Source organism: Nicotiana tabacum, chromosome 14 (assembly GCF_000715075.1).
Source record: "Nicotiana tabacum cultivar K326 chromosome 14, ASM71507v2, whole genome shotgun sequence".
Taxonomy (NCBI): domain Eukaryota; kingdom Viridiplantae; phylum Streptophyta; class Magnoliopsida; order Solanales; family Solanaceae; genus Nicotiana; species Nicotiana tabacum.
This window is the reverse complement of record NC_134093.1, coordinates 97,548,490-97,565,368: the sequence shown is the minus strand read 5'-3', so window position 1 is coordinate 97,565,368 and position 16,879 is coordinate 97,548,490. Positions and strand designations below refer to the sequence as shown.

Here is a 16,879-nt window from a genome sequence, read left to right as displayed (position 1 = left end):
GTCTGGCTCGAGATAATGTACTCAACTGGGTTGTGGTGGCACGGGTAGGTGCATGAGGTGTTAAACAGTGATTTTGGACAACTCCGGAGCAGTTCTTAGCACGTTCGAGGACGAACTTATGTTTAAGTGAGAGAGAATGTTATAACCGGATCGGTCATTTTGAGATCTAGCGTATCGTTCGGCAGTTGGAAGCGTTGAGTAACTTCACTTCAGGTATTATGACTTGTACATGTTATCAGAATTGAATTTCGGGAAGTTCGGAGTTGATTTGGAAAAAAAACTCTAATTTCGGAAGCTTTAAGTTGGAGAAATTAACCAAGGTTTGACTTTTGAGTAAACGACCTAGGAATCAGGATTTGAAGGTTCCAACAGGTTCGTATTATGATTTTAGACTTGGGCGTATGGCCGAATCGGGTTTTGGATGACCCGGGAGCGTTTCGGCGCCTATTATGGAATGTTGGCATTTTGGAAGAATTTCATAAATTTGGGTTGAAGTGTATTTTAATGTTATCGATGTCTGTTTGGAATTCCGAGCTTGGGAATAGCTCCGTATGGTGATTCTGGTCTTATAAGCACGTCCGGATGTAGATTTGGAGGTCTGTAGATCATTTTTTGGGTCATTTGGCAAAAGTTGGAAGTTGGGGATTTTTGAAAGTTTGACCGAGAGTAGACTTTTTGATATCGGGGTCGGATTCCGATTCCGGAAATTGGAGTAGGTCCATAATATCAAATGTGACTTGTGTGCAAAATTTGAAGTCAATCGGAAGTGATTTGATAGGTTTCAGCATCGAATGTGGAAGTTAGGAGTTCAACAGTTCATTATGCTTGAATCGACGCGCAATTTGTAGTTTTGATGTTGTTTGACTTAGTTTGAGGCTTCGACTAAGTTCGTATCGTATTTTGGGATGTGTTGGTATATTTGGTTAAGGTCCCGAGGGTCTCGGGTGGATTCCGAATGATCAACGGATCGAGTTTGCACTTGGAAGAGATGTTGAGGCAGCTGATATCTGATGCAATCGCACCTGCGTGAAAAGGGCCGTAGGTGCGAGCCCGTAAGTGCGGCGATGTGGTCGCAGAAGCGACATTTGGACGGAGCTGGGATGGCCGCAGATGCGAAGATTTTTCCATATCTGCGAGCCCGCAGATGCAAGGAAAGCTCTGTAGAAGAGGAATGCGAGCTAGGCAGCTGGAGTCGCAGAAGAGGAAGGTCTTCGCATGTGCAGAGTTGTTCTGGGCAGAGAGTATGCGCAGGTGCGAGGTTTTGGCCGCACCTGCGAGACCGCAGATGCGGTGAAGCGGCCGCAGGTGCGGTAGTCGGGCTGGGCAGTGTTCTTTTTAAACAAAGGGGTTGGATCAATTCCACTTCATTTCGTCCATGGGTGTCGATTTTTGGAGCAATTTTGGAGTGTCATCTTCATCAGCTATTATGGGGTAAGTGATTTCTTCACGTTGTGAGTAAAATACATGGTTTTTATATGGATTCAAGGAAGAAAATTTATAGAAATTTGGGATTTTGAAGAAAAATCTAGAAATTGGTATTTTTAGATTTTGACCAAGAAATTGGACTTGAAATTGAGAATAAATTATATGTTTGAGTTTGTAATGTTATGGGTAATGGTTATCTTCAAATATTTTCGAAATCCGGGTACTTGGGCTTGATAGTCGGCTTTATCGATTTTTTGAACAGAGTTGAAAATTGTTATTCTTTGCTTTATAATGAGTATTAGAGTATATATTTACGGATTTGCACATTGATTGACTAGTTTTGGAGCGACGGGCACCGGTTTGAGGTGTTAGAGCGGCGTTGGAGCCGGTTATGGAACTTCGGAGCGAGGTAAGTCTCATGTCTAACTCTGTGAGAGGGAAACTACCCCTAGGTGACGTATTTGATATGTGTTACTTGTTGCGGGGACTATGTACGCACGAGGTGACGAGAGTCCGTACGTAGTTAGATCCATGTTATTCTCCGGGTAGACTTAGGCTCACACCATGTTATAGTTGTACTATTTGAGCAGTCCCTTGTCTATTAAATTCCTTTATTTTATATTACGACTTGAGACTAGACTTATAAAAAAGCAATAGACTCACTATTGTAGAGATTCGACGGGTCTTCGTGATTAGTCGCGAAATAATTGTACTCCTCTTACGAATTTCTCCCGCGTTATGCGTTCTCATCAAAAGGTTTTCCCTAAAGCTTCTTAGAACTCACATGTCCCTTCGTGAGTGGGGTCAAGGACCCATCAAAACCTCTTATTCTGATGGGATCGGGCTGTTCGCCTCGGCAGGATAGATACATCTATTGTTCGTGTTGTTCGACCCTCGGCAGGATTTACCACACTCTCATGGAAGCGGGTCGTTCGCCTCGGCAGGATTTACCACTCTCATGGAAGCGGGTCGTTCGCCTCGGCAATATAATAGATGTATCTATGGTTATATACCAGGTTATGATAGAATCAGGCCGTACGCCTCGATATTTCTATAAAATATTCCTATGGAATCGTGCGTATTAATTGTCAAAAGCCACTTTATCTGGGAGTTTTTCTGATTTGAGTTATGACGAACTATCTGGGGAGGTCCATTATATATATATATATACTCCGGTTGATGAGGTAACTGCTAATCGAGAGTCTGAGTTTACTGTTGATGCGGAGGATTGTACCACGTATTTATATTTGTTTATTTCGTTTATTTACTCTGCCCCATATCCATTTACCTCTTGTTGTATCTGTCTTATTGGATCACTAGTAAGTGTCGATGTCGACCCCTCGTCACTACTTCTCTGGGGTTAGGCTAGATACTTATTGGGTACGCGTTGATTTACGTACTCATGCTACACGTGCTGCACATTTTCGTGCAGGTACATATATGTTTGGTGATCTCTTGGGCGCAGAGACTTGGCTATTGTGGGGACTTACCGTGAGCTGCATTTCATGTTACGATCTGCAGCCTGCAGAGTCTCCATTAGAGTTATTTGTATTCTCCTGTCTAATTTGTATCTTAGACAGATGTTGTATTTTATTTTATTTCCTAGTTGATACTCGTGCACTTGTGACACTAGGTTTTGGGGGTGCTTATGGGTTGTCCTTTATTGTAGTTGTGAAAACATTATCGGTAACCCTGTAAATCATATTTCTTATTATTTAATTGATGAAAATTTTAATTTCAAAAATACTAAAATGAGTAATTAAGTTAAACATTCACTGTCGGCTTGCCTGACGGCGATGTTAGGCGCCATCATGACCTCTAGTGGATTTTGGATCGTGACAATTTCGGTTCGGTATTTTAGGTATTCAATTTCTTAAAATGTTATACCAATACCGTACCTAATTAAATTCAGTATGGTTCAATTTTTCTCCTTTCGGTTTCGGTTTATTCATTTCGGTTTATTCTGTTTGAATATTAACTAGTGCATAGAGTCATAAACTATAATATTCTTAATTAAAGTACACAAAAGTACAAAACAAAAAATGTTTGTTGACAAAAATTTTGTCCAAAACGAGCAAATATCAACCTAGAGAGAGAAAATTGTACATAAAGGAATAAATTTAATCATTAGAAATGTATTGTTACTTGCTTAAAGTTAATTGATGAACTTAGAGAATAAAGTAAAATTTTAGATTTTTTATATTTAATAGACAAGAGTGGGTTGCTCTAGTGGTAAGCACTCTCCACTTCCAACCAAGAGGTTGTGAGTTCGAGTCACCCCAAGAGCAAGGTGAGGAGTTCTTAGAGAGATGGAGCCGAGGGTCTATCGGAAATAGCCTCTCTACCCCAGGGTAGGGGTAAGGTCTGCGTACACACTACCCTCAAATATTAGAACCAAATCAAACCAATTAAGTCGGTTTTTTTCGATTCGGTTTATGTCGATTATAATATATACTCCCTTCGTTTCAATTTATGTGAACCCATTTGATTAGGCACGGAGTTTAAGAAAAGAGAAAAGACTTTTAAATTTGTGATGCAAAATGGGACACATATATTTTGTATGGCTATAAATCATTGCATAAAGGTAAATTATTTTCAAATAAGGAAAGGAGTCATTCTTTTTTGTACGGACTAAATAGGAAATAGGTTCACATAAATTAAAACGGAGGGAATATATATTTTGGTACAGTATCCGTATTTCGTTATTTCATTTTAAAATACCAAATACAATACCTAATACCAAACTTAAATCAAATACCATACCGAATATCAAAATATCGAATATCAAATACCAAAATTTTCAGTTTCAGTATGGTTAATTCGCTATTTTACCAAATTATTCACAATCGTATGTCACACCCATTTTATAATGTAAAAATAATTCTTGTCATGTCATCTATTAAGGGGGAAATAAATTCAGTCTAGACAAGTACAGAGAGGAAAAACGATTCCAATAAAAATTGAGCAGGAAACTTACTTTTCGGAACAAGTATAGGGACCAACTTATGTATTTTTCCAAAATGGCAGAATCTAATACATTATATCATAATCAATTAGTTAACATATCAGATTAGTTAACAAATTAGTTATAACTCCGTTTAAAGTTTACAAATTCCTACCTTGAAATTCATGAATAGTTAGATTATAGCTGGCTACTAATTACATATATTATCAAAAAGATTGTCAAAGTAAGTGTGGTCGGTAGCACAGGAAATTCACTTGGGTGAAAAATGCTAGTAAATCTAGTTCAATTAGTAAATCCATCTAATGATTATTTTTTACCAAACCAAAGTTCAAACATTCAGTTCTTTTATAATCCAGCATAGCATTTCCAGGTAACAGGAATTGCAGTTTACAGTACATACAAAGATGATCAACAATTAACAACTGCTGTGCATACACCCATAGAAAGGGTCATCCTGGGGTTCATTGTCCATGTGCGTTCACTTACGCCTTCCAAACTAATTCAAACATAAATCACAGGAACCCAAAAAAGAGAAATCAGTCTCTCCTGAGATCCATTTCTTCCCTACGAACACCGTCAGCGTTTAATATGACTATTTCCAACTTGTCACCCTGCAATATGAAAGCAACATAATCAGGAAATAGGATGATGATAAAAGCTACATAACCTTCTCAAACAAAACTTCTCCCCACGGAGATTATACAACTAAATCATCCATTGAGTACCGGATCGATAGGAAAATAAAAGAGAAGACAAGAGCACTTGTAAAACACGATCGCGTATAATTAACCCAAATGTTCCTGAAGATCACAGATCTTAAATCTTAAATCTTATTGTGTCATTTAATAGATAGCACAGCACATAAATGACTTACAGTATATATATCCCTTTCTGTTGCTGAAGCAAAACATGTCTTCACCAAGTCAATGGCTTCCGATTCAGAAAGTGGAGTTACGGCATCCTGTGCAGGTCATGGGAATTTTGTTAGCAAGAAATCATGTTTTTCTTTTCTCACAATTCTTAGGTGAAGTTGACAGGACTATAAACTTCCTCAATTTGAAAGAAAATTTCGTAAAATTAAAGTATCAAACCGAACCTTGGCAGGCAGCAAGAGAGGGCTAGGAGACTTTAATTGGTTGTCGAGGAAAGGCATGATCAAAGTTGAACCTGAACCTTGAGAACTATACCCAACCCTCTCATAGGATCCAACAGCATCATATGTAAACACACAGCCCTTCCCTACGAGAATTTAAGAATAAGATAAGAAGAAGCCTCTTTACAGCCATGAATACAAAAATAAAAACTTGACACAGCATTCCGGTCATAATCTGTTACCTTCATTGTCAAGGCCACCTAGAACATTGAATGCATAGTAGGGAAAGAAACGTTTGTAGTATAGGGTGTTCGAAAGTAGCTGACCCATGGCTGGGCAGCTCATCTGCTTATTGTGCTGATGCTGATAGATCTATTTTCAAAGAATAAAAGTAGAATATCACTTCCAATATCATATTAGGAGTTAAGTTCCAACGTCTAAACAGCAGACAATCTCAAAAAGTAAAGCACAAAATAATTTCAAATGCGATTTCCACATTAAAGCCACAAACAGAGAAAGCACATAATACTTCTTTTACCGATAAAAAGATAGAGAAAGCAAGAAAGCACATAATACTCCTTTACAAATTGAATGACCAGCATCTAATTGGCAAAATCATAAAAAGAAGAGTCGAAAACAATTCATCATATAGAGTTAAGCTATTAAAATGAGAGGCAAAGATTACTGTGCTGGTTAAAAAGAAAGTCAGAGAACATCTTTGTCAATAAGGAAAATCAAGCAAGACTTATCAGGATGAATGAAAGAAGGTGCATCATAGCTTTTTGTGTTATACAATATACCTTAGAGCTTCATGATAAAAAATTAAATACCGCAGAGTTTTCCTTTTTAGGAAAGTAGACTTTTATTAAAAACAACACAACAAAACCTCAAACTCCAATCTTCTGTTTGGCACAACCAGGTTCCATTCACATGTTCCACAACTTACGTTCATAGCTAATCCTAGTAACATGGGTAACTAATGCAAACTTCAAACTATAGGTCAGAAACTACAATCAACAACTTCAAATCTTATTAGACAAGTGTCTGCTGTTTCTGTTTTTGCAGAACATAAAGCAACAATCAAAAGAATAAGTAAAGAGTATAATACAGCCCTCGGGGCTTTGGTTCTCCAACGGCTTAATACTCCACATAAAAAAGTAATATTGCACAAGAGTTAAGCACACAGAAAATCAGTGAAATTGAGATCAAAGTATCAACAGATTCGAACATTTTACCAGATGCCTTGCTGCCAAAACCTTTTGCAAAGCTCTCACATCAGCTTGAAATCCTGAAGAGGCCAGCACACACTTGTCCGCTCTGCACATTTAATAAAATCATTAATAGAAGAAGGATGCTTCGTTTAGGTTTGGTATGAGAGAAAATGACTTCGTGGAAAATGTTTTTCGGAAGTTATTTTCTGGAGTTTGGAAAGACAGAAGTCATTTACGATGGAAAATATTTTCTATCAAAAGGAGGAAAATGACTTTCCTCGCTTACGGGCAGAAGTCATTTTCCTTACGAGTTACGACTATCTTAACTTTTAATTTCAAATTACTTGCTTCAACTAACACTTAGACATTATTATTATTAATATTTAGTACTCAAAAGTTTCATCAAAACACTCTCCAATTTGATGATATTATTATTAATCTTTAATATATATTTATATATTTTCTGAAAAATACTTTTCATTCACCAACCAAACAACAGAAAGAAAATATTTTCCGAGAGAACACTTTCCATGGAATGACGTCCATCATACCAAACACACCATTAATAAAATTAGTCTAAAACAAATGAGGTGAAAGAAATTTTTTTGGCTTTCAGACGTGTGCTTATCCACTTCAACTATTCATGTAAATTTAAGCAGGGATATCCAATTGTTACTCCTATTTACTGCAACCAATTGATGATGATTCAACCTTCTGGTAGTGGATGCATTGCCCTGCCTTTAGTAGTTCATAGATTTTGAAAGACATATATGCTTTCTTTTGCCTTTAGTAGTTCCTTTTGTCTTTTTGTTTTCTTGAGCCGAGAGTCTTTCGGAAACAGCCTCTCTACTCCTTCGGGGTAGAGGTAAGGTCTGCGTACACACTACCCTCCCCATACCCCATTAGTGGGATTTTATAGGGTTGTTGTTGTTGTTGTTGTATATATGCTTTCTAAGTTCACACCTATTGTCAAAAATCACAATAGTGGGAGCATTGGAACTTGGACCCACCGGTTTAAGATCCTGGATCCCCTTTTTTGAGCATGGAGCCATGGACACAAGAAATCAAGACTTTTAACATGGACAAGGGCAAAAATTTAGGAACGCACCCTATACAAGAGCTAAATACTTTACCCAGGATATGGAAGTAGACTCCTAAAATCCGGGCAATCATTAAACAGAGTTACTTCGCATGTCATGTGCAAGGACAATAGCTAGTTAAAAAATAAAGTTAGGGGATGAGAATCAGCTCTTTCAGGTATAAACGTTTTGACTTCCTTTGTCATGTACAAGGGCAATAGCTAGTTAAAAAATCAAGTTAGGTCCCTCCCTCCCTCCCTATCTTTATTCTTTAGCGTAGTAGAATTGTTAAGTTGGTATTCTTGTCACTGAGTTAGTTAATAAATTTCCCAGTTGATTCTTTTTTTTATGGGTAAATTCCCATTTGATTCTTGTTCAGTTGAGTTCATTACAAATAGTACTGATCATGGAACTTTTAGAAGTTTGACAGTCATGGCTGAAGAAACTTCATATGCAGAGTTTGCAAAAAGAATAGAGGATCAAATTTAGTCTTCTAGAGCTCAGCTGGGGGGAGGGGTTTTGTTTGGGGGGGGGGGAGGACTTTGACAAATTAAGCGGAAAACTGGATGAGAAAATGTGATGATAGGTAAAATAGCTGAAAAGCTTGGAATAAATCTTAACGGTGAAGTAAATTCCCCAGCAATTATACTTCACAGTGAATACCCAGATCTTAGTGAAGAATCGACATTACTTGAGATGGCAACAATTGATAGGAGAGAAGCTTCAAAATATCAATTAACCAAGATAAATGGGTCCAGAAACACTGGAGGAGACAGCAAAGGGATGGGTCAAGGTAAGAGATTGCAGACAGATTTGGAAATCGATACAAGGAATATACATCTTTTGGGTAACACTGCCCCAAGAGATTGCAGCCAGATTTGGAAATCAAGACAAGGAATATACATCTTTCGCGTAATCACTCCATTGTCTTATTCTTTGGCTGACTCTTCAACCCTTTCCATTTCTCCACCAGAGAGTTTGAGTTTGATTTCTAAAAGAGGTTTGACCGTGATACATAGAACTGAAGAAATTTTAAGCCATGAAGGCAATAATAGGGATCAAAATGTTGAAAATTTCAATAGTGGGTATCATTCAAATATTCTGGAGAACGTTATTAGTATAAATAATGAACTTTTTAATGTGGGAGCAGAGAAGCATAGGCTGATATCTGATGCCCGGAGGACATGGGAAAAAAAATTCTTTTCCAATACTTCCAGAGGTGCATATTGTCATCCATTACCCTAATCAAGTTATTGCTCAGGTCGTGTTTGTGAGCCATATTGTTAATTTGTCAATCAAGAAGCTCCTATGCAACTCCTATGCAAGTTCTGTGATGTGATGGATTCTCTGTTTGTGATTCAGATTTCCTTTGATGTATGTCATCATACGCTACTTATAAAACAAGCATGTTGTTTTCCAATGAAAAAAGGTCTGCCAAGTAAGAGCGGAAAGACCATTTCGACATGTAGTTTTTACAAATATAAGTTACTGGATTGTGGTTGTATCCTTGTGTCACACCAGGCATTTTAAGACTCCTAAAGTTTCTGTAGTAGACTACCAAATTGCTGATTGCGAAAATGTGTGGAAGAAATCAAATTCCTTTGTGATGTTCGAAGAGATATCTACTGTCAAGAGCATAGATTTTCACATGGCCCAACGAGCCCTACTTCTTAGAACTAACATTAGTGACATCATCATGTTGGATGCTTGTAATACAGAATAGCTTGCATTCAAGAATTTCAATGGTTGGAACATTTCGTTTGGTTCAGTGTCATTTCAGACATTTGTGGCAAATCTTTACACTTCACACAACCGTCTGAGCTGTGACTAGTATTTAAATTTTTCTGAGTTGGGGATTCCTTGTGGGAACTTTCATTTGATTCTAGTTCATAACATCCTCATAAGGATTTATATAAATTTCTGCTGTAAAATTTGTCTTAATAAGTATGATTACCCTACATAATGTATGAGATTAGGTAAAAGAGAAAAAGACAAACCGTTTTATTAGGTAAACAAGCCGAATAGAGAAGGAAAGAGAATGGTAAATTAGGGACAAACAGTTTAATGATCTTGGAGTAATCGCGAGTAAGGATGTTGTAGCCAGTGGACATCCTAGTATCAGCAGCAATTACACAGTAATCTGCACCTGCAACTGCAACACACGTTCTGCAACAATGTATACGGATCACATATATTAGCATCGACATAGTAAAAGAGTAAGCAATAATAATAATAATAATAATAATAATAATATAAAGAAGTACCCTCCATTGTTGTCATAAGGAGACCAGTTAGCTTGCTGCTTCGTCATACTTGAGAATTGAGAGAGAAAGAGAGTGAAAACTAGGGTTGCAGAAGAAATTGAAATTGATGAAAAAGGAAAAAATTTGATGAGGATGCCTCCTTCAACAAGACAACTCAATGAGTGTAGTTAATGGGCTGATTGCCAGTAGGCCTTCTAATGGGCTCTTGGTAAGGCCCAATGGCTTCCTCTCTTTGGGGAAGTGCACAGTTAGCAACTAATTAGAGATGTCTTTATTCTTTAGCCACTATTTAAAATATATTTATTCTTTAGCCAGTGCTTAATAAATTTTTACCCACCCGGACGAAAATACCCCATTTGCTAGACATGGGTGATGTGTAAATATTAAGGACATGGTGTCCTTAATTTCATGAATGCTATGTAAATATTAAGGACAAAGTGTCATGTATTTGCACCTTCCGTTGTTAAACTTTAGGACATCATGTCCTTAACTTCATATGTGCAGTCTAAATGTTAAGGACATGACGTCCTTAACTCCATGTGTGCAGTATAAATGTTAAAAATATAATGTCCTTAATTTGTATTTGCACCTTCTGTTGTTAAACTTTAGGACCTCATATCCTTAACTTCATATGTGCAGTGTAAATGTTATGGACATGGTGTCCTTAACTTCATGTGTGCAGTGTAAATGTTAAGGACATAGTGTCCTTAACGTTATGTGTGTTGTAAAAATATTAAGGACATAGTGTCCTTAACTTCATGAATGCTGTGTAAATATTAAGGACAAAGTGTCATGTATTTGCACCTTCCTTTGTTAAACTTTAGGACATCATGTCCTTAACTTCATATGTGCAGTGTAAATATTAAGGACATGGCGTCCTTAACTTCATGTGTGCAGTATAAATGTTAAGGACACCATGTCTTTAATATTTACACAACACTCATGAAGAAAGGGTAAAAATATCTTTTCGTATTAATTTTAATAGAGTAGTAACTATTTTTGCTCAGCATTAAAAATATTGGATAAAAACTAAATATCATATTAAAAATAACTATCACACGCCATTTCTACCCTCTCCTTGTCTAAAAAGGCTTGCAAAATGTGGACTCTACTCGGGGCATTTGCACAAATAGCCTTTTTGAGGTCATTATTAAAATTATGCCCCATTAGCTCAATGGTTTACATTTATCTGCAAAAAGAAGAAAAACTCATGTAGCTATCCACCATATTATGCTAAGTATACACTTTAGAATAGCAATAGTAGTTGTAACAAGAGAAGAGGGAAATTAGATGGATTAGATCTTCTTGCTTTATTTTTGCTAGGCTGAATGAAACTCATTCTTACCCAGAGGCGGACCCATGATTGGAGCACAATGGGAGCTCCATTGTATACTACTAGCAATAAAATTTGATGTGCAACTCTTTGAAATCTTAATAAGTATGATGACTAATCATCCAAGTATAACCAACAAGAAGTTCTAACGAAAGAGAAAGTACCGAAAGGGAGAGACTTTTTTCGCAAAATGGGTGCTACGGGAAAGGAAAGTGTTTGATTTAAACCTGTTTCAAACTTTAAATTTATAATTTTTGTCTCAAATAAAAAAAGTTTCAGTGATCAAAAGCGTGTCAAACTTAAAAAATTAACAAAAACTTATGAAAGAAATCAAAGATTAAGGGCATATTAATAGTCAAAGAACTAAATAAGAATCTTGAATTCTTAGTTGCCATTGCTGAGGTCGGAGTTGACGGATATCCGCTACCTTGTCAAAGTGATTGTTGAATAAGATTGTGGCAGAATGATCTGTATTTTTCTATTTGTAGAGCGATAATTTGTAATTTGAAGCTTTTAGTTTTAAGGGAGGAATTGAAAAGGAATAAAATTAATTAACTTGACTGTTATGTATGAGTACTAAACTACAATTAAATTCAATAAAATATAAAAGTAATAAACAAAGCAGTGATTGTTGAAGAAGGTTGTGGCAGAATGATTTGTATTTTTTCTATTTGTGGAACGATAAGTTGCAATTTGAAAGTTCTAATTTTAAGGGAGGGATTTGAAGAAGAATAAAATTAATTAAGTAATACAACAACAACAACATACCCAATAATATCTCACATTGTGGGGTCTGGAGAAAATTAATTAAGTAATACTACACTATAAGTGACTTCAACAAAATATAAAAATAATAAATAAAGCTCTCTAGTACACTAATTCAAAGAATTACGTATATATAGGAAGGGGGAGAAAAGACTGTAGATAGTCTCCAACCCACGTCATCCAGCAAAAGGAGAAAGAGAAACTATGGGTGTTTAATGGGCGGGTTGGGACGGGCTGGACACAAAAAAAATTAGCCCGTCAGTTTAACGTTGCGGGCTGTTAGCGGGCTGAGTTAGCGGACTTTTAGCGGGTTGTACTTTTTCGGATTTTTTTTTGTCCGTCCGGATTCGGGCTTAGCGGGTTGTTAGCGGGCCGTGAATTTTTTTATTTTTTTTAAAGTAAATTTTATTTTTCTTATTCAATGTTATTGATACTTAAGTGTTTGCAAACTTTTAAGGCTTAGAATTAAACTTTAAAGTTTAAAATTTTAAATTTGAAATTTAAATTTTATAATGTTAAAATTAAAAATTGAAAGTAAGTGGCTACAAAAAAATTATTTAATAAGACCTATATGTAAGGATCAAGCTCCGAAGACTTTCATTTGATATTTTTATTGAATAATATATAATACTTCAAATTAAGTTGCAAGTTCTTTTTTGATTTTGTTATTTTTGAACTTGCAAATTACAAGTTTACAACAATTATAAAAAACAAATAGTACATCACAGGTTTTGCATCATTTTTATAAGTTCATCCATGTCAATATGAGGTTCTTGGTTTCCGGCATTGGTTGAATCAGAACCATAAACCATTATATCTCCAATTTCTTGGTCATCCGCTTCATCTACCTCGTCACGCCCTTGATTTTGTCATTCTGATCTTATCCAATCTCTGAAGCACACTAGAATTTCCAAAGCATTTCTACCCAATGAATGACGTGTATCTCCTAGTTGCTGCCTTGCTTGGCTAAATGCGCTCTCTGATGCGACTGTTGAAATCGGCACATTTAGCACGTCTCGATCCATGGCCGAAAGAACAGAAAATTGATTTGAGTTGCTCCTCCACCAACCCAGTGGTAGAAATTCCTTTGTGCGGGGCTCTGCTGACTTTTGCAAGTAGAATTAAAGTTCATCAATATTCCTGCTACTGATTTGTTGATGCTCCCCTATTGTAGACCAAATCAAATAATCTTCAACACCATCATTATCATCCAAAGCACTGGTCCCAGATGTTGAAACTGAACTTGAAAGAATATTTGCATCTACAGCAGAAGAAGCATCAACAATGTTAGCATAATAATTATATAATGTTTCTAAATATTTGTGTAGATCAGAAATACAAGTGTCAATATCAGGAGTTTCAGTTAGTCCAATATCCATATAAGAATATAAAAGCAGTGATTAATTGGCGACAAGTGGCCATTTTGATAGAAGGGTTTAAAATAACACCAATTAGGTAAATAGGGAGAATTGGGTAAAAATATTTTTTAAACTTATCTAGCATAGATTCAACAACAGAAGTATATCCTTCTTTCTTCTTCAAATTATGTAATAAAAGAGAAATTTCAACAATATGAACTAAACCATTTGCAATAGTAGGATAATAAGCTCCAGAAAACTCAAGTGTAGCCACATAAAAATTTTGTAAAAACTTTACAACATCTTCAATGACATCCCAAGTTCTAGATGTTAACAAACGGCTAGGATCGGTACAATGAGAATTAGCAACTTCAGCTATAGGCATTCTATATTTATAACAATATTTTAAGAATAAATGAGTATAATTCCACCTAGTAACTATTTCTTCAGGCATGAGTCTTGGTTATAGTCCATAGTGTAGACATTTTTCTTTAAATGCATTTAATCTAGCACTTCTATTATTTCCTTGAATTACACCAATAGCTCTTCTAACTAAAGTGATATCATCTCTAAATAATTCAAGGCCACTCTTCACAATCAAATTATAAATATGACATGCACATCTAACATGAAATATTTCAGGAAGTGGTGGTGTAGATGCAATTTTAATATTGTAATAGCAGCATTGTTGTTAGAAGCATTATCAAATGACACACACAAAACTTTTTTTGCAAGATTATAAAATATAGCAACTTCATGGATAGTATTACTTATAAATGCACCAGTATGACTTTGATTTTCATCGTATTTAAAAGTAATAATACGTTTTTGCATACAAAAATTACCATTTATCCAATGGCATGTAACAGTCAAATAATCATTACTATTTACAGCATGACCAATATCAGAAGTAAGAAAAATTCTACAAGAAAGACTGGCGAACAAATAACGTATATATATCTGATATTGTCCGAAAAGCCTAAAGATATCAGCTCTACAAGTACTTCTAGGAATACCTTTAAACAAAGGATTATAAATTCTTTGAATATAAGAAACAAGATATGATGAAGCAGCAAAACTAAAAGGTAAACAACCTAAAACAATCATTTTAGCTAATTCTTCCCCATCTTTCTTAATATCGTATTTACCCATTAACCCTCCAGTACCCGGGTTAAGTTTTTATTTCCCATCTTCCTCATCTACTCCCCAATCAAGAGGGTGGTTGTCTACCATGTGCCTACGAAGTTGACCCATTCCCCCTCCCTTACCGGTCTCATGTTTATAAATATCCTTACAAATTCTACATCTTACATAATTTTTATCTTCTTCTAGTCTGTCAAAAAAATTCCAACACTTACTTCTTAATCTTCGATTCTTCTTAATAGGGAAGGGAGGCCTACTTGTATTACCACGACTTCTACCCCTAATATTTTGAGTTTGACTAGCATTACCAGGTGTAGCTGGTGGTGTTTCAAGATTATGAGGTGATGGAAATGGAATATCATCTAAATTATCATCTAAATCATCATCTATACCATAATTTTCTTGAAGTCCCTCATAATCTACATTTAAATTTTCACATGAACTTTCAAAAATATGTGTAAAGCTACTAGAAGAACAAGCACCACCTCTTGATCTTTTGAAAGTTTTCTTACTACCACCTCTACTAGTGCACGCTTTTTTGGCTGCTCTAAATATATCCATTATGTAAATTAAATTAATAATTGTAAATAATAAAATAAATGTACACCAAAGAAGAGAAAGATATAGAACAATAATCAATAATATCAAGAGAGAATTAGAGTAGTAAGAGAGTGAATTGTGAGGAAAAATGAAGAAGAAGGGGGGCTATTTATAGTTTTTAAAAGGTTAAAATTATAATTTATCAAATACTAGGGGTGTGGGGGCTATTTTCTTAAGAGGGTAGGCCGAAATGGCCATTTCTGCAAAAAAAGGCCGTTGGCCAACGGTCATATTTGAATTTGACCGTTGGCAACGGTCAAAAAAGAAAAAAAAAAGTTAAAAAAAAAACGTTAAAAATCGGGCTGAACCGGGCTGTAGCCCGTTAACAGGCTTAGCGGGTTCTGGTGCACCGGTATCAAAAAACTGTTCGTTTGAAACCCGCTCCCCGCCCAACTCGTCCCAGACCGCTCCCCACGCTATAGTACCGGGCTGACCCGGGTTGTAGACGGGTCAGCCCGGCCCGATTAACAGGTATAGGAGAAACCAAACCGCCCCCATAACCATTCCTTCCATTGCCTTTTTGTATATTTAACGGATCGCAGAGTTAATAAATTTGGAGTTTTTAAATTATTCTAAAATTAAAAACGAAAATAAAGAAATAAAATTGCCAATTCAAATCTATATCTATATATTATTAAAAGGAGAGGAAAAAGTCTCCGCATTAAGCCAGGTGGCAACTTCAAAATATGTCACTTGGCATTTTTGGACATAGTTAGTTAGTTTGGTAATAATTTTTTTTTTTTTGAATTTAAATTTTAAATTTTTTTAGTTATGTATTGTTAATAATTAGTTACTCTCTTTGAGTAAACAAATTTGGAGTTTTTAAATTATTCTAAAATAAAAAACGAAAATAAAGAAAAAAAATTGCCAATTCAAATTGGGGATGTAACGACCCGACTGGTCGTTTTGAGCTTTAGCGTTCCATTCGGTGGCTTGAGACTTTGAGTAGCTTCATATTATGTATTATGACTTACGTGTATGGTTAATTTCAGTTTTTGAGCGGTTCGGGATTGATTTGGAAGAATGAGTCTCGTTTTAGAAGCTTTAAGTTGGAAGAGTTTACCAAGGTTTGACTTTTGGATAAACGGACTCGGAATCGGAAACGGGTTTTAATTATTCCAATAAGTTTGTATGATGATTTTGGACATGTCCACAAAGTTTGGTTAAGTTCCGATGAGTTTTGGATAAATTTGGGTTGTATGGTGTATTGATTTCGGTTTCGACGTCGATTTGAGCATAAATGTTACTATATTAAGCAAACGGCCTTTGATTCGTGTTTCGACTAAATCATTATATTTGTATCGTAATTTTGGAATCATAGCAACTGAAATCATCAAGTTCGACATCGTATGAGAATTTAATGGTCATTTTACTAAGAATTTGGTTGATATATTTTTCAGATTAATTACGAAATTGTCACTGAATTCGTATTTAAAAATCTGTACTATTTCCAAATATTGAAACCAACATATCTCCTTCATTATAAGGTCAAATGGAGTGATTCAAAATCCTTACTTGACTGAAATTTCACAAGGAATCCAATGGAAGCATCAAAAGCGAGTTTCGAGATCATTTGCACAAGAAACGTGGCAGTACAACTTGGCATTTTTGGCTATTAATGTTGTTGGAGTTTTTCTCATCTT

At 35.7% G+C, this 16,879-nt stretch overlaps 1 protein-coding gene across 1 annotated transcript; it reads right to left on the bottom strand.

Moving 5' to 3' along the window:
* Positions 1–4,644: 4,644 nt before the first annotated feature.
* LOC107810770 (proteasome subunit beta type-1) lies at positions 4,645–10,197 on the bottom strand. The gene is made up of 7 exons (XM_016635592.2): positions 10,038–10,197; positions 9,832–9,939; positions 6,719–6,800; positions 5,726–5,855; positions 5,487–5,629; positions 5,265–5,351; positions 4,645–5,001 (listed from the first exon to the last, which is right to left on the bottom strand). The coding sequence occupies exons 1-7, from the start codon at positions 10,082–10,084 to the stop codon at positions 4,927–4,929; spliced, it is 672 nt and encodes a 223-aa protein (XP_016491078.1). The 5' UTR covers positions 10,085–10,197; the 3' UTR covers positions 4,645–4,926.
* Positions 10,198–16,879: the final 6,682 nt, after the last annotated feature.

Excerpts from the sequence above, each read along its gene's own strand:
- LOC107810770 (XM_016635592.2), bottom strand. The coding sequence starts at position 10,084 with ATGACGAAGCAGCAAGCTAACTGGTCTCCTTATGACAACAATGGAGG. Across the intron at positions 5,856-6,718 it reads TTTTGGCAGCAAGGCATCTG|ATCTATCAGCATCAGCACAA; the intron begins GTAAAATGTTCG and ends CTTTGAAAATAG. Across the intron at positions 5,352-5,486 it reads CTCTCTTGCTGCCTGCCAAG|GATGCCGTAACTCCACTTTC; the intron begins GTTCGGTTTGAT and ends TGACCTGCACAG.